This window comes from Gambusia affinis, linkage group LG07, assembly GCF_019740435.1.
Source record: "Gambusia affinis linkage group LG07, SWU_Gaff_1.0, whole genome shotgun sequence".
NCBI lineage: Eukaryota > Metazoa > Chordata > Actinopteri > Cyprinodontiformes > Poeciliidae > Gambusia > Gambusia affinis.
The window spans coordinates 3842266-3863531 of NC_057874.1; the positions used below are offsets into that span (position 1 = coordinate 3842266).

At 41.0% G+C, this 21266-nt stretch overlaps 3 protein-coding genes across 4 annotated transcripts; 2 read left to right on the plus strand and 1 right to left on the minus strand.

Annotated features, from left to right (window-relative positions):
- On the plus strand, positions 1-3182 carry lg07h1orf50 (linkage group 07 C1orf50 homolog). Its single transcript, XM_044121148.1, has 5 exons — positions 1-320; positions 1423-1538; positions 1612-1698; positions 1799-1930; positions 2480-3182. Exons 1-5 carry the CDS (start codon positions 131-133, stop codon positions 2663-2665), a joined length of 711 nt encoding a protein of 236 aa, XP_043977083.1. The 5' UTR covers positions 1-130; the 3' UTR covers positions 2666-3182.
- Positions 3183-4507: 1325 nt separating this feature from the next.
- Positions 4508-9559, minus strand: ap5b1 (adaptor related protein complex 5 subunit beta 1). Of its 2 annotated transcripts, none has more exons than XM_044121150.1 (3): positions 9249-9364; positions 7023-7765; positions 4508-6672 (listed from the first exon to the last, which is right to left on the minus strand). In XM_044121150.1, the coding sequence occupies exons 2-3, from the start codon at positions 7731-7733 to the stop codon at positions 4840-4842; spliced, it is 2544 nt and encodes an 847-aa protein (XP_043977085.1). In that variant the 5' UTR covers positions 7734-7765; positions 9249-9364; the 3' UTR covers positions 4508-4839. The 2 variants fall into 2 exon arrangements, with proteins under 2 accessions (XP_043977085.1, XP_043977084.1); XM_044121149.1 differs by having other exon boundaries at positions 4509-6672; positions 7023-7817; positions 9249-9559.
- Positions 9560-9939: 380 nt separating this feature from the next.
- On the plus strand, positions 9940-19086 carry nuf2 (UF2 component of NDC80 kinetochore complex). Its single transcript, XM_044121151.1, has 13 exons — positions 9940-10160; positions 11254-11328; positions 11448-11524; positions 11745-11806; positions 13175-13272; positions 14090-14163; positions 14802-14895; positions 14984-15046; positions 15133-15270; positions 15792-15932; positions 16350-16525; positions 16607-16742; positions 18469-19086. Exons 1-13 carry the CDS (start codon positions 10038-10040, stop codon positions 18559-18561), a joined length of 1350 nt encoding a protein of 449 aa, XP_043977086.1. The 5' UTR covers positions 9940-10037; the 3' UTR covers positions 18562-19086.
- Positions 19087-21266: the final 2180 nt, after the last annotated feature.

A 21266-nucleotide genomic window follows, 5' to 3' on the forward strand; every position in this document is an offset into this window, starting at 1 on the left:
ATCAAACTGGTTGAAAACGGAGTGATTGGAGTCGGACAGTTCTCTGCCGCTGACTGTTCCCGTACTGCATTTATGCAGTTTACATTAAAAAAACGGCAGCAGTCGAGGCAACATCTACGTATCTATATCTATGTTTTTGCTGCTAATGACAGAAGCTAAACCTTTAGTTCTCTGCGAGGCGATCAGAGGCAGCAGCCGGGAATCACCGGCGTTTGGCTGGAGGAAGGGAGGCAAGTTGACAAAAGCTCGGTTCAAAACGAGAGAAGAGAAAATGGACAGGGCAGTCAGTCTCCCCTGTCAACCAGAAAAGGTCACCACAGGTAACACCTTTACTCACTTAGTGCGAAACGTGAAGAAAACATTTATTCTGCGCCGAATCTAAAAACAAAACAACAAAAAGAGAGATATTGCTCTGCGTCGTCATATTGTTACTGTATTACATTTTGTCGGGGGTAATTGCTGATCTTATTTTTGGTGTAGCAAAACTGTCAGTAGTTATTACATGAGCGTCTCTTCGTAAGGCAGTGACAGAGTGCTTACACAAGCCTGGGTCACCATTGACTCCCAGCTGTTAAGAGCTTTATGAGCTCTGACTCCGCAGCATGTCCACTCGGAACCCCAATATTAGGAAGTTATTAGGGTTCCGAGCCCGCGGAAGCTGACGGGTGGCCACTGCAAAGAACCCATGAGAATTGCTTGCAGCTTTAGTAATAATATTACATTTTATTTGATCAAATACTACACTATAGAAATGTTTTTATGTTTTTATTGCTAAATCCTGTTTAACTAATTGACCCAGTATTAAACAGTGTTATTTAAAGAATAAGAACACTGAAGTGAGCACGTTTCTTGATAATCAGAGTTAAGAAATGATCGATTATTATCTGTGTAGATGTCATCTTTGCATTATGTTGCTTGGTCTTCTTCTTTGACGTTCAGTCACATTACATTATGTCAAATTCAAATAGGCTATATATATATATATATATATATATATATATATATATATATATATATATATATATATATATATATATATAATAATTTATATATATATATATATATATATATATATATATATATATATAATATAGATATATATATATATATATATATATATATATATATATATATATATATATATATATATATATATATATATATATATATATATATATATATATATATATATATAATCGCAGACCAGACCATATATATATATATATATATATATATATATATATATATATATATATATATATATATATATATATATATTTTATTTTTTTTTTTTTATTTTTTTTTTTTCTATGTGAACTGTACGATTGTGGTTTAATTGCACTTGCAAAATCTAAATCATGAAATCAGGGATTACCAGGACTCTGTGACAGTCATGACGTAGCCTTGCCATGTGTGTTGCAGTGAACCTGGTTGAGACCAGCACGGCCCCCAGTGGAATGGAACTGGTCAGCTCCTATCAGACCAACAGAGTGGGGGACCCCATGGACCTGGTAGCTCTTGCAGAGCAAGTGCAGAAGGTGAGGCGTTTTTGTCAGGTTGTCTAGCTCACAGTAATGTTTTTACTCCTGAAGTGACGTGGATGTTTCTCAGGGGGACGACTTTGTTAAAGCCAACGCTTGCAACAAGCTGACAGTAATCGCAGACCAGATCAGGTACCTGCAGGAGCAGGCCAAAAAGGTATGGCCATCGGTTCACCAAACAGTTGTGTTTATGTTCAGAGGGGTCACATTCCCCCGTCGGATGGCGCGTGGCATTGATCGCTGATTGACGATCGCAGGTCTTAGAAGAAGCAAAGAGAGACGCTGACCTCCACCATGCTGCCTGCAATATTGTGAAAAAGCCAGGCAACATGTACTACTTGTACCAGCGGCCGTCCGGACAGAAATACTTCTCCATCATCTCGCCTAAGGTTGGTTCCATGAAACGTGAGCTTCGAGTTATGTCACCGCCGCTCATTTTATGTATTATCTAACACACCTGGAGGGGGAGGAGTCTCTGTAGGGAGCTCATGTGAATACCTAACATGACTCAGCAGTTCTGTATGTGTGACGTCGCAACAGTTGCAGTTCAAAATTTGAACTCTTGGCAGAGAGTTTTTGTCCTCGTTATTTACCAGGAGAGTTCAGTATTGTTTAAGCAGCCGCTTACATTTCACCCCCAGCTGTTGCCGACAAAGGATGTGAAGTCATCGGCTCCGTTGTTGCTAAGCTACAGACGCGACACCCCAATGCGTTTCCTTAAGAAGGAATTAGTAAATGCTAAGAGACATTGTGAAGGAATAAGTGGGATAAAATACATCACTCAGAGCGACAACCCTTGAGTAAAATTTGTCCAGTGGACAAAACCTCACGTCCAATTGGCAGCCGATTTTTTATTAGGTTAGCATGACAGTGTTTTTCGATAGAATCATCTTGTTTTATCTCTGTCTGGCTTACCTGTTTTCCATTTTCCTTTGAAGGAGTGGGGACCAAGCTGCCCTCATCCGTTTCTTGGTGCATTCAAGCTTCAGCCTGACATGTCCTGGACTCCCGTGGATGAGGTGGAAAAGAGGGACGCAGAGCTCGCCGTCATGGGCAAACTGCTCAGCCGCCAGACAGCCCTACCTCCATACACGGGACCCAACTTCAGAGGTCTAGAGGAATAAAGTCCCGTTTAAACTGGACCAAAAATATGATCGGTATAAACAGATACATGTCCCACGCAGGGACTAAAAAACCCCCGTCGGTGAGTCACCGTTTTGTCTTAAGCTGCCATAAATGCATAATGGCTTTTTTTTTAAAAAAAGAAAAAAGAATGTGCGTTTTTCATTTTCTGGAAAATATCAAACCGGGACTCATGAGAGTGTGTGTGCTTAATTTAAACTCTTTGGAATGTTTTTACTGTGCTTGTCTTTGACCAATCGCTGACACAAGCCGATGGTTCACATCGGAGAGTCAACACGCTTTGGAGACAGAGAAAAACGTCATCGAATAGAAAAGTGTCTACATTTTCTGTTCGAAAAGTAAAACTCCTGTAAATTCGTTACACAGAGAAATGCATCTCGAGTGTTTACTTTTCTTAATTTCATTTCTGGTGTCAAGTTGACAAAAACCCCAAATGGAGTTTTTCAAAAATATTGAAATGTTGCATCAGGCTAATAAAACCAGATTTTCTTACAGAAACGTTCTGTACAGCGTCTGCATTCAGTACTTGGTCGAGACTCCTTTTGGAGGAAATACTGCATCAATGCGCTGTGGCGTATTGATGCACACCTGTGGTTCTGCTCAGGTGTAATGGAACAGTGACCTTCATCTCTGTTAGTTCTGGTTTGTCTTACTTACTCATCCCTAAAACCCACTGATTTTCTGTGGGGTTCGAGTCAGGCCAGTTTATTGGTAAAGTGGTCATTAAACCAGCTTCTAATAAAACATATTAAACTAACCAGTTTAATAAAACATATTAAACTTACACTACTGGTAAGTTTAATTTTATTAACATTACCAGTAGTGAGGGGAGGTATCAAGTCCTGCCAGAAAATAAAATCAGCATCTCCATAAGGCTTGTCAGCAAAGGGAAATGACTGACTTCAGAAAACCCAGTGAACCAATACCAACATGGCAACCTGTGAAAGGTTAACACTGGAGAAAAGCAGGGTGGAGTTTGTGTCTCTCCACTCTTCCTCCAGACTCTGGATCTTGATTTCCAAGTGAAATACAAACTTTACTTTCATCTGTTTTGGGATGTAAAGCACTTTGAACTGCCCTGTTGCTGAGATACGCTGTACAAATAAACCTGATTGATTTAACTTAATTGATCTGAAAGTAAAACTTTGGACTACCAAACCAAAGTATAGTTCTTTTTCTCCAGGTCAGGTAAGACACTTCTGACTTTAGTCTCTGGTTCAGGACTGGTTCCAGACAACGAACATGTGTTGATCTTGTGACTCCAGCTGCAGTCTACACCTTGTTCAATGGTCTTTGCTTTGCATTTCCCTTTCAGCTGCAGTATGTAACTGTTTATAACACAACCTGAACATTTGAACACATTACATAATGCAGATTAATCAAAGCACCTACTTTGAGCTGAACCTAAATTTAAAATTACCCCCATATTTGAAATTGCATTTCTAAAAAACAACACAACAAAAAAAACCCAGAAAAAGGTCCTCTGAAGAGACATTACTTGTACGCACAAAACCAAAAGCAAGTTAGAGAGCCGACTGACACTTCCTCCAAAATCAACCAACTCTTTACTACCATTTTTTTTATTAATCATCCAATATTCTTGGATGTTGAGTTTAACATAAGGTTCGCTGTTTGGACCATAGCATTGTAAACTTGTTCGTCTCTAAATTTTTCTGAGAACGTTCATCTTTCCATCTCATAGATGTCATTAACACATTCTCCGTCTTCTTTTAACAGTGATGTGTTGTGGCTTGACTGTCATCTAGGCCATCTCTGCGTTAAAAAATACTTTGATTGATTTAATGTAATTTATTTGGCACCAGTGGAGTTTGACAGTAATATGACAGGAAGGGGGCAGAGAGAAGGGAGGGGAAGACATGCAGCAAAGGAACCGAGGACGGGAGTCGTACTCGCGACGTCCCGATGTAGTTTATTTATTTATTTATTTTAGTTTGAACAGATCAGAGTGTTTTATTATGGAGAATGAATCTTTACTGTCTGAATCAGTAAAGTAATGGAACTTTCCAAACGTAGTCAAAAGAAGACAATACATTTAACTTCATATATTTATTAAAAGATCATCAAAGTGCAATAATCTAATTTCAAATCAAGTATCCGCTTTTTTACGCTACACTGACAAATGTCCATGTTAAAATCATGAGACAGAATTCTCTAGTGAAGAAGTGACTTCCAGCAGGTATGAGTTCATGTGAGGAAGCAGCCGACAGTCATCGGTGGCCATGTTGAAGTGCGCGGCGTCCTCCGTACAGCCGATCTTAAGCAGCATGTGAGACTTTGGTGGAAGAAACAAGAGCGCCCTGAACTCGGCTGCCTCCTCCAACGGGTCTGGCACAAGGAAGGAATGGAAGTGTTTCTCCACCAGAGCTTTCAGAGCGGCCTCCCCCAGCTGGCAGCAGAACAGACTGATGCTAGCTCTGCTCCAGGTTGGGGGTGCGGGCAGAGGCAGGAAGACCTGCTGGAATGCCACGTGGATGTCCGGCATAGCGGTGTGCCAGGTGAGCCCGTCCTTAGAGGTGAAGATGGCGCTCGCGTGGATGGTGGTTGGGTACGGCCGTCTGGGCTTCAGTGTCAGCTGCACCACGGGCGGTGGTCCCTGTCTGAAGAGACAGGGGACGCCGATGTCCTGCAGCTCTTCGTAGTGATCGTCTGTGAGGCTGAAGTGGAGCTGGATGCTGAAAAGCTGCTGGAAGCGAGGGTCATGGGGCTCCGTGTGGGTCAGGTGGTACTTTAACACGATCAGTGAAGCAAAGCCAGACTCGCTGAACTGAGCCCTGTAACATTCCAGTGTTTTGTGCTCCTCCTCCTGATTCAGCTGAAGGCTTTCTGCCTCTTGATGTGGCCCAGGTAAAGCCTCGGTCAGCTGAAATATGGGTGTCTCGGTCCGGTGGACGGTCAGGGTGTTTGTCAGCCCCTCGCTCTCTGCCATAACGCAGGACAGCGTTCGCTTCTTGACTTGACCGCCGCCCTCTGCGGCACTCTGCACCAGTACTGCCGACAGCTTTTCTTGGGATAACATCGTGAGGAACGTGTAGTAGAGGCGGGCGTGGTCCCTGATGTCCGTGTCGCCATAGTGGAAAGCAAGATGCTGCAGAATGTCCGCCAAGGGAATAAGCATAGAGTCCAGATTGGGATGGAGGAGCACACGGCGGCAAACTCCCAGCAGACCATTTCCCAACCGCCAGTTGCCGCTGGTACACAGCGAGGAGGAAGTTTGGGTGACAACGGTGGACAGAAAGCTAAGAGAGCTGCGCTGACAGATTTCTTCTTCCTCTGCCACCCGAGCCAGCACCTTAAGGTGGCTGCTAAGGTCATGTATGGGGAGCTGGCCAAACGGGACCCTGGTTATCACTCTCTGGAGACCCTGCAGGAGCCCCACAAACCACTTACACTCCGGTAACCTCTCTTGAGTCTGATTGACTAGGTTGAGGATGTGTGGGGCCAGCCGGGTGTGTTGGAGGTAGAGCTGACATAGCTGCTCGCTAAGGCAAGTTGCATACCGCTCCACATGGTGGAAGTAAAACAGGAAGAGGAAGGCAGCTCTGAAAAAGGTCACAATAATATCTCTGCTGCCTCCCCTGTCCACGATGTGCAGCAGCGCCACGAGGTGGTCGTAGATGTAGGCCAGGCCCCGGCTCTCCTCGTCCACCTCTTCCAGGAAGACCAGAGCCTGCAGGTTGAGCCGGCTCAGCAGGGTAGCGCTGTCGTTAAACACCGAAGGCAGCAGGACCGAGGCCAGCTGTGGGGTCAGCAGCACAGGAGGGGCCTCGTCGCTGTCACCGCAGCTGATTGGACGGTTCTCTGGAAAGTGCAGGATGCAGTCCATGTAGAAGAGCTTCTCGGGCGAGCTCAGGAGCGGGTGCTGGGAGAGGACTACCAGCCGCTTCAGGAGGAAGGCTTCGTCTTCAGCGCTGAAGAGGCTGTCGGTGAAGCCGCACTTCATCAGCAGGGTGACATGGAGGAGGCAAACCTGACGGTGTCAACAACAGAGGGGGAAAACCTGTTCAGCAGTTTTAGGAACTCTTGGTGCTGCTAACTCAAATTCATGCCATGTCAGAAACAACCAAAAATGATGCAAGTAGCTAAAACCATTCCAGCACTGGGCTCTAACAGAGCGTTGACTAATTTACGGTACCTGGCAAACATATCAACAACCCAGCCTATTTTATATGACATGCCAACACAAAGTAGTGTAAAATTATAAACAGGGAGGAAGCTTATAATTTCCTCACAGCAGATTTTTCTTTTTGACATTAAAAAAGAAAAATCTGAAAAATGTAGCATCCCACTTTGGTTTGAAAATAATCCCTGTACACAAACCTCGTTGGTTCCCAGCAGTCGCAGGAGCTGAGCTCGAAATATGGCTGGAGGGATCCCCGGCACCATGGCGACCACCTCGGTTAGTCTGTGGAAAAGTGCAGCCTGACACAAAGGCGTGAGGAGGTAGGACTCTTCTAACAGGGAAGAGAGGACAGACCGCAGCTCCTTACAGTCAGGTCCGGTGTGAAGGGTCGGCACTCTGCCCATTGGTCCTAGGATGAGGGACAACAGCATGGCTGCATCCTTGGCGTCTATGTGGACAGCTTCCTGGTCTGCCTCCCACGCAACGGAGCCATTTCCTCCTAACAGAGCTTTAAGATGCGCAGCGCCGGCTCCTGCTTGCTTAGTGAGCCGATAAACAGCATTTCTCAGCACCAGAATCTGCAGCACTCCGAAAGCCTGATGGAGCCTGGAGGTCTCCAGCTGCCGCAGCCCGGCCAAGAGCTCGAGGCGCTGGGAGAGAAGTCCGGGACAACTGGCCTCCATCTCGCGCAGGCAGTCGCAGGCCGTCGCTCTGAGAAGGCGCCGTGAGCCGTCGGCAGGGGCGTCGCTGGCGTCCTGAGCCATCCGAAGGAGCAAGTCGAGAAAGTCCAGCGCCGCTCGGGAGCGGCCGTTCACACAGGAGGAGCAGACGAGGACGCTGGTGAGGGCCACGAGGAGATGGCAGCGGAAGTGGCTGAACCTGGACGGACACTGGGTGAACACCGACATAAGATCCAGGGCTGTCTCCTCGCCGGCAGATTCTGAGGAGCACAGCAGGGTTGGATATTCACAGAGGGGAGACAACAGGAGGACCTGGGTGGGTAATAAGAACACAAGGGATCAGAAACTCTTATGAGAAACATGGATATATGATTAGGAGAAAGTGCAGGATAAGTGGAGACGAGATCAATGTTAGTCCCGCCCACTGACTTCCTGCTGGGTTCAACTGGTTAAATTATTTCATGACACTTGCACATGAGCCATGGAATAAATAAATAAATATGCCGTAAAATAATTACATATATTTTTAATACATGTTTTTTTTTAAAAGAACATTTTATTATTTGAAAAGATACATTTAATTCGTTTGACATTTAATTATTTAATTGCAAATTTTATAATGTCATGACATATTGAGTCACTCGATGTACTTAACTATTTGATGATACGTTTGATTATCTAGTGGCAAATTTAATTATTTATGTTTTTAAAAATAATTTTAGAATTAATTAATTACTGGGAGATTTACACACTTTCATGGTATATTTATTTATTTGCTTAATCTTGTTAAACCCTGCATATGGATTAACAGTCATCTTGAAATCTTCTAAATGACCATGTAAAAACTAAACATCTAAATAAATCGAACACAGACACAACCTGCAGTCTCACTATTCTTTTTACATCAACATCAACATGACTACATGTTATCAATTATAGCAGATGTTTGATTTTATACACACTGACTTTGTTGTCCTTAAGCCACTGTACATTTTTGGCGATAGACACAGTCAAAGTACCCAATTAACTTTTGTTATTGCTCCAAAAATCTACAGTAAAATTATTAAATATTAATTCGGGTTACAGTATAGGTGACTCTTTAACACACAAACCAAATCCAGCATGCCATGACCCATTTATGGCTCATAAGTTGAACTTTTAGACTTATTCAAATTAAATGAAAAGGAGTTTGAGACTTCTGCTTTAACATAATAAAAATAACATTTGTTATCATTTGTAAAAATGAGATATCCTGGAAACGCATTAAGTAATTTGGCTGAGCCCATCGCCAATAGTCTACAATAAAATTGTGACATATATATTGTGGTTATAGCATTGGTGATCCTTTGACGTTAACGTTTAAAAATGTTAGTTTGTTGTCACCTTTTAGTAATTGGGAGAAATAATTTCCTGAAAATAACAGAAAAACATCTTGGACAAGTATTATGAGTTACTGCGTGTGTTTCTCCAAACATCCAAAGTAAAATATGAAATATTTATTCTGGACACAAATAGTATATGTATATAAAAGAAATAGCTTTGTCACACATATGTTCTATGATGCTTATACTTCTCCTTTTCTTTTCATTCCTGTTTTTTCGCCTGTAAGGGCCCTTCTAGTGTTCTTCTCGTATTCGGTAAGAGGCTGGCTTGACCGCAAAAACCCACTTTCATGTAATTGGCCTTTTCGGTTTTGAAGCCAAATTATGCATCCATACAGACTGTGATGTTTACGTTTCTAACCTTGACTCCGTAGCTGGCTCTGTCATCCCGCAGCTCTCGTAGCAGCTCTGACAGGAAAGTATCCGGGCTTGTTTCTGTCAGGAAGCCACTTGGACTGCAGCAGAAAGCATTAATTCTCTCCGTCCAGTTTGTCGCCATTTTTGTTAAAATACGACTCTAATGCCTGCGTGTGTTTACGCCAGAAAATCCCTTCAAAGTCATCGTACCCGTTTGTTTCTTTGCATTAAAGACAACCCCAAGAAAAACACTTAAGTTTACGCCCTACCCTTACTCCCGTGTTGGGTCACGTGCCTATTAAATATCCACAGCGCCTCCTGCAGTCTCGGATAAGGAACATTTTAGTAGGGAAGTTGTTTTTTTTTTAAATAGAAAATTTTATAAATGTTACCAAATCAATCAATACGTCATGAAATATTTTAAACCAACATACTCTGTACCGTTTTTTAAAAAAAAAATTAGCACCTAGAAACAGTAATTTATTTTGTAATTGTCATACCGCAGGGAAATTATGGACTTAGACTATGTCATTGTGATACAGAAAGCAGAGCGCAAAGGAAAAAAAACTAAAGTAGCAATAGGGATGTACAATAAAATCCTTAAGACATTGTAACTTGTATAATTTTTTACGTCATGTGGTGCACACTCCTTACCAGTTGGTGGCGGTAATGTGTCATTCTCTTATTTGCCAACCGCCAATATAATAAAGAAGAAGAAGGAGGAGCGTATGAAAGAGAAGGCGCCAATATTGTATTGCCAGCGGAGTGACAGTTGATTTTGAATTTTTCAGCGATGACTGAAAACACATTTCCCCTCCATAATGCGGACGCTATTGTTAATTTCTACCGCAATGAGGTTCTCACCGGCCAGGAGGCCAAACAGTTCACTAAAGGAGACCTGACCCCGGTTCCCAAGGTAAACTGATCGCTTCATCATTAACATTGCTGTGTCTGACTCTGAGCGAAGACGGAGCTGTGAACTAAAGTTAATAAGCTGGGGACAAGTTAGTTTGAATTTTAATATTTCACGGTCGTCTTTCATACCTTGTTGTGCAACAACGCGTTTACCCCGACTCTGAAAACTGTGGTTTTGTGGGACCACTGAACACATTCCGACTCGTTTGAAAGATGTACACAAAACAGTAGCTTCTTTTTGGGTCCATTGGGTCACGAGAGTCAAAACAAAGTCGAATAGTGGTACAACGTTAGCTTGACCGTTGCCTTCTTGCACAATTTCGCTCGATTCAAATGGCCATTTACAGCTTAGTCTGGACTTTCTTCCATTCACTTGGATTCCTCCGGTAGAATTTCAACGCTGTAATACAGACCAGATCTTTCTTTCCCACAGCCTTCACCGTCTACATTAACTTTCTGAGTAAAAGAGTTTCAACGACATTTAATTTCCCCTTTGGGATCAATAAAGTATTTTTGAATTGGCTTGTATATGATGTATTTGTGGTGAGGAGAAACAAATTTGACCGATTTCAAATTTGGTTGGAGTTTCTTCGAACCTCTATCTCTCTTTAATAAGCTGTGACTACTATTCAGAGGTTGGCAGAGAAGGCTCTTTTTAATCCCATTAAAAATACCTTTTAGTGGGCTCAGTTTTATAGAGTTAGTTAACAATAGTCACTCCACTGTTGCCAACTCGACGACTTTCTTGCTATATTTTTAGTGACGTCTCGGGCAATAAAAAATTGGTATTGGCTAAAGTCAGAATAGGTAGATCAGGCTTTCTAAGGATCGGCAATCGACGATCATTACTCGGTACAACCCTGCTTATAAGCTAAGTTTATTGAAGTACACATCTGTGTTGTGTAGGTCTGCCGTCTCATTCTGGACGACAGAGTCCAAATGAAACAGAATTCTGTTTCATTCGGCTCCCTAAAATCAGGATGAGCAGAGGACAAAACTGCAGCATAGATCTGGGTGGGCATGGTCCATTATGTTACTAATTCAGGTTTCAGCTCCTCAGAATCCAGTGTTTTTCTGCTTCTTCTTCTTTACAGCCAGAAGCAGTTCAGACGCTGTACATGAGAATCCTGCATCTCCTGTACCGCTTCAGGCCTGAGTGCCACTCCATGGTGAGACCTCCATTTTACCCGTAAACATTTTATTACGTGCTGCTTCCACTTTCTACATAGCGGAAACTTAAATATTTCACCACGAATCATGACTATGTATTTGCTTTGTTTTCCAACAGGTTCCCTTTTCGGAGAACATCCAGTATCCGGGCTACCATGAGGGTGCTACTGCCATTATGAGTGTCTACACACGCATGTAGGATTTATTTTTTAAATATTTTGTCATAAATTTAAACACCTATGTGTCAGTGCAGAAACTAAGGCACAATGTTGCTAGCATGCTTAAAGTGTAAATTTATAAAACGGCTGAGCAGAACACAGTGTTTGGCTCCACTTGTCTGTAAGATCTCATACATATGATTCTTAAAATGTGATTTTTTTGTTTTGTTTTTGTTTTTGTTTGTTTTGTTTCTTAGGAGGCAGTTTCTGCCGATGTGCCTGGTGTACGACTTTTCATTGAATGACCTTCTGGCTCCAAGTAAGGACGTCTTTCTGCAGGCTGCAGCCAGCACATTCCTATTCTCTTCCATGACTACAAATTAGGACAACATGCATTATATTTTAATATTGATGAACGTTGTGTTAATGATGTAACTTGTGATAAATGACCAAATAAGTTCAAGGCTTCCCCTAGAAAACTTGCCAAGTGGTACAGCTGTCCATCTTGTTTCTGTGTTAGAAATGTTGTAAGTTGGTAGGAAATATGAAAATATGATTAAGTATTGTCAATAATGTTGTTCAATAATTTAGGCTGCGTTCACACTGCAGCCTGAAGTGACCCAATTCCAATTTTTTTTTTGTTGTTGACGTAATGCAACTTGTATCCGATCTCTTCATGACAGTCTGAACAACACAGGTCGAATTTATTTTGACCTGTGTCAAAATAAACGTTCCGTATCACTGATCTGAACGTCAGTGATACTCGACAAATGTCACTATTCTGCGCCCTGATACACGGAAACAGGAAGAAAAACAACAACCATGACGGACTGTAACGAGGGTTTAGTTGTTAATGTGCTGCTCTGGTCGGACAACAACTTCAAAATTGTAAGATGCTCCAGCGTTAGCGTCCATGTTTACTTCCACAAACACTGAGCTCTTCTTCTTCCTATGGCGGTTAAGAAAACACTGATGTTATTGCGCCCTCTACTGCGCATGTGGGACACTTCCAGGTCCCGCAGTGTGCCCTGTTCTCACTGGAGATCACATACAGGTCGCATATGTTTGGAAGTGTGAACGGTCACTGCAAAAAAAAACAACCTGACTTGGGTCACTTCAGGTTGCAATGTGAATGCAGCCTTTGGCACCAACTGTAGTCTTAAAAAAGGGAAAAAATATATAATAAAAAAAAATCGTATTAATTATTTGCACTTTACATTCTAATGAAGTAATCAGCCAAAGTAAGATCACATTTAAGTATAAAATTAATTAAAATAAATATTACTTATTATTGACAATGATAAATACTTCTATGCTTAAAAAAATATTCTTGAGGTACAAAATTCTGTTTCCTTCAAAGAGAGCAGCGTCCTCTTTTTGATGGAGGATGCCGCTACAACAATGAAAAAGGCCTAAGCTGACATTATTAACTAATTTACTGGAACTAATTTTAATCTAGTTAACAATTTTACGATTAACCATTAACAATGGCAAGTTAATTGTTTCCGTCCCTAGTTTACAACAAAAAAAATAAATCTTCACATAAAATGAAAATGAGATTCACTGCAACTGTAACAACAAATTGAGGAAAATTTCTAAAAGGTGATGTGTAGTTTTCATGATTAATCTGGTGATAATGTTAGCCTTGACCTAAGGTGATCAAGATTTTTATTTATTTTTTCTTCAGAAAAACAGAAGACTCTGGTCATTCTGAGTGCCATCATGAACTTTCTCCACTTCAGGAAGGAGAGGATGGTGTTGATGCTGGAGAAACAGGCCAAATTTGTATGTTCCACCTGATCCATAACAACACAAATAATCCACTTCATCTGTACAGAAACAATCTGTGATGCACCGTATTGATATTTGATGTGACAGACGGACATAAAGTAGAGCAGAACGGTGATGTTACGAAGCAGATGTATGGGTTTCAGGTTGTTTTTGATATTGTAGAAGTGCTAATCTGAAAAGTGTGGCTTTCATTATTTTGTTTGTTTCAGATTTGTAGAGTGAGTATTAGGGATGGGCAGCATGAGAAGTATGTCACAATATTGTGTGGTAACTATGGCAGTAATAGTAATGATAGAAAATAATTTTTTGGTCTTTGGCCACAGATTGTATGAGTGGGACGGCACATCACTGCCACCAAACAAAAATGGCCTACTTCAGAAAACCTGCTGCATAAGTTACCTAAATTCTCTTGCCAACTAATAAACAATTACTTTATTTTGTCATATTTAAAAAAAAAAAAAAATACACACCTGCTTCTCACAGTGTCACGAAGTCCAGTCCTTGAGTTACTGTCCAGAAATGTTAAAATGCAGCAGAATGACACAAATGTCTCGTTAACATCCCTCTGCAGAGCTGAGTGACTGACTGGTGGTTAGGGAATTTGTGTAAAAGTTTGAAAAGCTGTGTTCATTTTCCAGTCATTTTACCATTATATTCTACTTTGTGTTACTCTGTCAGTCCAATCCAGGCTTTTAATAGCAACTTATGCCAGTTTAACTCAGATTTCTAACAATACTGAATCAACCCGAAAAACTTTAGTCACAAGTAGTGCAATAAGTTGAAAGTTTCTGTTTGTTTCCCCTGTTGTTAGAGGGCAGACATGGACAAACTGCAGACATACACCAGAGGCAACCGGGAAGCAGAGAAGAAGATTGAGCAGCTAACGTAAGTCTTCTCCTGAACATGTTCGGATCTTTTTGGGGGTTTTGCTGTTACCAACTGAGCGACTTTCTTCCTATATTTACCAGCATTTAAACAAAAGAAATATTTTATCGCAAGGATTCCCCTATGAAACTTGTTTTGCCTGGTGGTTGGTGGTCGTGTTTTAAAAATGTTTAAAGTTTACATGACACTTTAAAATATCACTTGATAATTATGTGCTATTGGGAGATTAATACCTGAACATCAACTAAAATGTCTTAATAAATGCAAACATTTAAAATAAACTTCAATAAGCAATGCTAAGCCTGGTGGGGGCACAAGTAAAGCCTGGTGGCCTGCCAGGCTTACAATACAGTGGGGGAAACTCTGGTATCAGCTAAAAAAACAACTAATCAGAAGTATTAAAGTATTAAGTGAAAGTATCTTTTTAAGTACATTTGAATAGTTAACAAGCCGTATTAATATAGTAGAAATAACAACCGGTGCCGTCCAATCATTGTCTTCAGTGTAAAGCGCCAAGAACGTTCCGACATAAACACAAGCTGCTAGTCGTTGCGTTTGAAATGGTATTGAAAAACATTTGTCATAAAAACCAAACAGGATCAGTGCGACGCGTTCTGATCTGTCTCTTCCTGACCCAGGACCGTCCCACCAGAGCAGCAGGCCGAGGCAGACGAGCTGGCTGCCGCGCTCTCTGAGCTGCAGGCCACCACCGTGCATGAATACCAGGAAGTGGTAGGCGCTGACACGGACACACGCGGTCGAAGTTGTGGTGTGTAGTTGTGTGTTCATTTAAAGCCTGACACTGTCGTTTTCCTTTCAGAACGGCAAAAACGATAACATTGCAGAGTGGAAAACCAAAATAGCAGAGAAGACGCAGAAGCTGGTATGTGATCCGGACTCGTCTGTCTGAGCTCGTCGAGTCTCTGCCGTGTCATTAAACGTGTACGTGTGTGTCTGTTTGTGTTTCAGTCCCAATTGAAGTTGGACGTCAGTAACCTGAAAGAGGACATCACCAAACTCAAGTCTCAGATCGTGGAGTCTCCAGAGGAACTGAAGAACCAGAAGGAGAAGATGAAGGAAGCTGCGAAGAAAATCAAGAACTCCATAGTAAGTAGGAAAATGTTTGGTCTGCAGATGTAAATCGATCTTTCCTGCATTGCGGTGGTTACTAGTTGAAGGATTAAACCTTCTTGGAGGACAGCTCTCCGTTTATTCTGACAAACGACAAACAGAAAACCAAGTCATTGGTCGCCTACACCAAATCCTGCACAAAATAAAAGTATATAACAATCTAAGGTCAACTCTATAAATCTATAAACTGGATGTATTTGGGTGAAAAATAACCAACTTCTGTAGGACAACATTGCATAAGGTTAGGGCATAAGAGCGCAAATGACTGGACAAAACAATACCACAGAAGAAGAAGAAATAAATCTGAGGGGTCCCAGATCTTAATGTCACATCATAGCAGTTTCTGAAGTGTTTAGTCAAGTATAAGAACAATTGGAGTAACAGAAGACATTTTGTGTAATTGTAATATCAAAGAAATCCAACCCTGACCTCTACACAATCAGAGCCAATATGTTGGAATTTCTTGCACACCTGTTTGATTTTTTTTTAATTTTAAGGCAGAAACAGACGAGTATGTGGTGGAGATGCAGAACAGGGTGCAGAGCGTGGCCCACACTGAGGCTGAGCTGCAGCAGATGAACGGCCTGCTGCAGGACCTGGAGAGCAGCATGAACAACACCAGGCTGCGTCAGGAAGAGGTACGCTCAACTCTTACATCCACCTGGGTATCGGGTTTCAAATCCCTTAGCGTCCATCTTTTTCAGAGTCGATCTATCTGACTGAGCTATTGGTCTGTGTTTAGTTGTTCGAAGCTAGAAGAGACACGCCTGCAGCCAGAAGACGATTCTACAAAATAAACGCCACACGTTTCCTATTTTTATTTGTAAAGACATTTTACCATTCAAATAACAGTTATTCAGTCACTTGTGTTGCTCTGCTGGGTGAAACCCCAACAAAACAGTTTGTGGTTGTGGCATGACAAAATATGAACAGAACAGCTGTCAGAGTGTGGAAATGTGACCTAATGTTCACTACAGAACACACACAGTAGAAATTGGTAAAGGGGAAACAATATTAAAATGTTTTTGTTTTTGTCTAATGTTGCATGTTGACAGTACCAGGAGCTGTTGATTCAAAGTGAGAAGATGCAAAAGGAGCTGAAAAGTCTGTGCAGCGAGGAGGTCCAGCTGAAGCGGGCTCTGGGCATGAAGCTGGACAAGGAGTGCAAACAGAACATCCGCAGGCAGAAGAAGAGGGAGACGAAGGAACAGCATGTCCAGGAAGTGTTGGGGTACCGACTCAAACGTCTCGACCCGTAGAGTTAACCTGAGCGATGCGTTCGTTTGACAACCTAACACCAGCTGTTCTCCAGGCAGTGCAACCAAATCCACCAGAAACGCGAGGAGATGGCGGATAAGATCCAAGCGATCACCGGAGAGACCCGTCAGCTGAAGGCCAAGATCAAGAGCCTGAGAGACGTCTGCAGCAAAGAGACGGAGAAGGCCCAGGTACGGTGATGATTTGTGGGGCTCCAGAGCGCAACCAAATTTCTTAGTAGTACTACTAAAAAAAAAAAAAGAAAAGAAAGAAATCTGAGATCGCACCAGTACAACCAGTCATTCCAGGAAATAACTAAAAAACACTGAAAGTCTCCCAGTAGTCCAATGACACTCATTAGGCCCACACCTAATGATTCCTCTAAACCAGTGGTTCTCAAACATTTCCATGCTGAGGATCTCGTAACCCATTTAACAAAAACTCACGGACCACCTGACTTGAAATTTGCACCACTAAAATACAGTGTAATATATATAATCTGAAATAAAAATGAGTCTCTTAACTCACTTTGTTCATTCATGCTATTTGGTAAATACAACCGGTCACAACAAAATTATCATGAACACGACTCCTTCCAGCATTATGAGTTATTTACAGATTCTGTAGGTGTGGATCTTTCTAATAATGTAAAATACATAAAAATTAAAAAAGAATAGGTTGTTTTTTAGTACAAAGTACACAACAGAATAAAAATAGACTTGAGTTGCTTTGCCAAAAACAAAAATCCTCTTCCGCACCATTAAATATACATTTCTACCAATTGTATTTATCGATTCTATTTATTTGCTGATTACTTGGTTTTTAATTAAATAATAACAATAGCTGTTGAAGTGCGAGCAGAGCATTATAAGCAGACAAAGTCGTAAACAACAAAGAACAGTTCTCACCAGCTGGGACTTGAGTCCTACCGTTCAACGCACAGAATCGTTGAAAAGAATCGAGTCGTTCGTGAACGACACACAGTACTCTCTGCAGGTATGACTTGACTTCCTCCGATCACATAAGTATTCCTTGCATTTCATCTGTATCTTCAGTTTTTCTTTGGAGTAACCCGATTTTAAGCAATTTATCCATTGTTCATTTTTAGCACAATCCTTTGCTAAGCCTGCTGTGGCGTCGCACTTTCAGCTCAAGTCACGGCAAATAAAGGGTCGTTATGTCCAGTACCTGGCTGACCACTAGGGGGCGAGTGCTGCAGTCAGACAGAAGTACGTCAAGCTGAATCTCCTCCGTTGGAATTTCATGGCTTCTGCAGTTTCGGTGAAAACTAGAAATTGGCTCAAACAAACCAGGAAGAACTGTTCCAGTTCTGGAGTTTTGTTACGCACTCCTAAACCTGAGTGAAATTGATAAATCAGGGCTGTCTAAACTTTTTATCACGTGGGCCAAAATCAAGTCAAAAGTACTCCCAGGCAAAACCAACCAAACTTAAAAAAAAAAGAAAAGTTATAAGTGAAAAACAAAAATTAACTTTTAGTTAATTGCTTAACAATTTACTGAGCATGCAATATTTGAGTTTTGGGTTAGAAAAGCACTTATAGTTGCACTGGTAGTTTAGATTCTTTTATCTTGAGATGTTTAAATTTCACCTATTTGAAGCACTTTAAACACTTTTCCAGTAAGATACCTGTCTTGTACAATTGTGCTTCAAACACAACTTAGTTTGACAGATTAATCATTTATAAGTCATGTTCCTTTTTGCTGGACAGTGATTTTTTTTTTGTTTGTTTTTTCAAAGTAAACTTGTAAAGTTATCTTGTTAAATGTGATGCAGTTGAACATTTAGGCATGTCTTACTTGACTGAACCTAAAAAAGAAAAATGTTGGTCAAAAAACAGAAGTTGGAGAACTTGGCTTAGATCCCAGCTTCATGGTGGAACATGTTCCTGTTTCCAGGCGCTGTATGACACTCTGTCAACGTCAATGGATGGTCTTCACAAGAGGATCGAGATGCACATTACAGACCTGAAACTTCACCAAGATGTCTAACTTTTCCATGTCTAACTTGTTTATTTCTCCTTCTGTCTGTTTAGTTTTTTATTTAATAATCTTTGTGAATCAACTTGTCGGTCTCCTTGGCTGATGAGTGAAATAACTTCTAGTCAACATTTTTTCTCCCCACTTTTCCTTGTCTTTATTCTCTCTCTTTGCTACAATTGTGTTTCGCAAGAATTGAATGAATAAACTATTAGAAAAAGTTTTTGACAAATGTTCAGATTAAGTTAGGATCTGTTTACACTCATTAAGTATATACAGTATCATAAGAAACAGTCTGAGACGAGCCCTCTGCCCCGGCAGTAAAATCACTTTTCTACATCCTCACTGCTTGGAAAATGACCTACAACTGGATTTGCTTCTAACCTTCATTTAACCAGAAGAGATAAACTAATTGATAGGCACGTGCAGAGGAGGGGCAGGGGGGGGGCGAAGGGGGCTTGAGCCCCTGACCTTTTTATCTGTGATACCCCTAGTGCCCTTTTTGAATTTTTATTTATTTATTTAATTTTTTTTTTTTTTTCAAAAAAAAAAAAAAAACTTTTTTAAAATTTTTTATTTTCAATCTGTATGTCAGAAGGCCTGTTTGTGCTCCTCAGCAATAATATTTAGCTAAATATAAGTTAGCAAAATAAACTAGTCTGGCTGCCCTCAGTCTAATAAAGACTCTGAGTCTCCATGTTGTTCACACACAGGGTCCATGGTGAGGAGGAGGGGGAATCTGTGTCCTCTAACTATGAAATTATGGGAATGAATATTTTTATACATTGGTTTGTGAATAAAAATGTAGGTCTGATGTTGACGTTAAAAAAAATGTATATTTTTATAATTGTCCTAGCAATAGCGGGACAAAATCTGCCTCGCCCCTAAACACAGAAATGCTTCAGCTGCAGAGAAAACGTCTGACTTTAACTTCATCATTCTGCTAAAAGCCCGGTTCACTATATAGATATATATATAGATATAGATATATATATATATTGATAAATTTTGATATATTTATATCTTGCCCAGAAAGATAAATAGTTTTCCAAATTTTTCCCAATTTGTACAGGTTTAGACTTCTGAAAGGCTCTTTTTGTTCCATGTTGTTTATATTTTCTTTTTCCAAATATCCCTGTAAGTAATAAATGTGGTGGTCTAATCTTCTGTTTAGAATTAGAATAAAAAATCTTACAATGGATAAACATGAGTACTGATGATGGGGGAAGCCGGAGCACCCGGAGTGAACCCACAGCTACACGGGGAGACGTTTCCCACCGCGCAGTCCTGGCTTTTTAATATTGAAATGTCCAATTAACTACAGCAGTCGCTCTTTTTCCAATTACCACCAATCACCCAACCCACACCCACCCTCCTTTTAAATCGAATATAATGGAGACATTAAGTGATGTCTACGCTGGATCGACTTTAGATCTCTTTTTGAACTTGGAGACATGTTGGAGTTAGAGCCTTTTTGATTCGCTTCCACAGTGACATCTTAAAGGGGATCTGTTCTGTTGTCTGTGTTTCCATCAGACCACTCTCCTCTTCTGTGGAATCTACAGAAACCTCCCTTGTTGCCGCTTCTGAATCTAAATCAGCTTTTGGTGTCTTTGTGTTTTCTATCAAGATTGTTTCCTCTTCAATGATCTGCTGTACTTTAGAGATCACTGTTTCTTTGGTACAATTCTCTTTCATCGCTGCCTTTTTCCTGATCTTACGTTTTGATTTCCTCGATGGCTTTTTCTCATGTGGTTGGTCTCTGTTTTGTTGTGTCGTGGAGATCGTTTCCTTTTCAGTGATCTGCTGAAGTTTACTGATCACTGTTTCTTTTGCATGAATCTTGTTTTTATTTGAAACTCTCTGATCCCCAACTGTTCCTAGTATAGAAACTACTTGTTCAGTGTTTCCTCCAGAAATTGTATAATTGTTGAGGTTTTCTACTTCAAAGGCAGCTTTTATTGCCAACTTTCTCCTGATCTTACGTTTTGACTTCTTCGATGGTTTTTTATCATCTTGGTGGTCTCCATTTTCTTGGGCTTCAGAGATTGTTTCCTCTTCAATGATCTTCTGTACTTTAGAGATCACTGTTTCTTTGGTACAAATCCCAACTGTTTCTACTGTAGAAACTAGTTGATGTTCACGGTTTCCTCCAGAAGCATTATCATTATCCAGGGTCTCCAGTTCACAGGCAGCTTTCATCTCTGCCTTTCTCCTGATCTTACGTTTTGACTTCTTCTGTGGTTTTTTCTCATGTGGTTGGTCTCCGTTTTGATGTGTTGTGGAGACCGTTTCCTTTTCAGTGATCTGCTGAAGTTGATCACTGACTGTTTCATTTGTATGGTTCTTGTTTTTGATGGAAGCTGTCTGATCACCAAATGTTTCTGGAATAGACACTTCTTGTAGTTCACTACTTTCTCCAGAAACATGATCATTGTTGAGGTTTTCCAACTGTTCAGAGACGGTTTTATTTGCTGACTTTTTCTTGTTCCGACGTTTGGATTTCTTTGATAGCTTTTTCTTATCTTGATGGTCCCCAGTTTGTCGGGTTTCAGTGACCGTTTCTTCAGCGATTGCCTCCTGTGGTTTACTGATGACAGTTTCATTTGTATGATTCTCAGCAGCTGCCTGATCCACAACGATTTCTGGTTCTGAAATATCTTGTTCACTATTTGCTCCAGAAACATTTTTATTACTGAGGGTCTCCAGTTCACAAG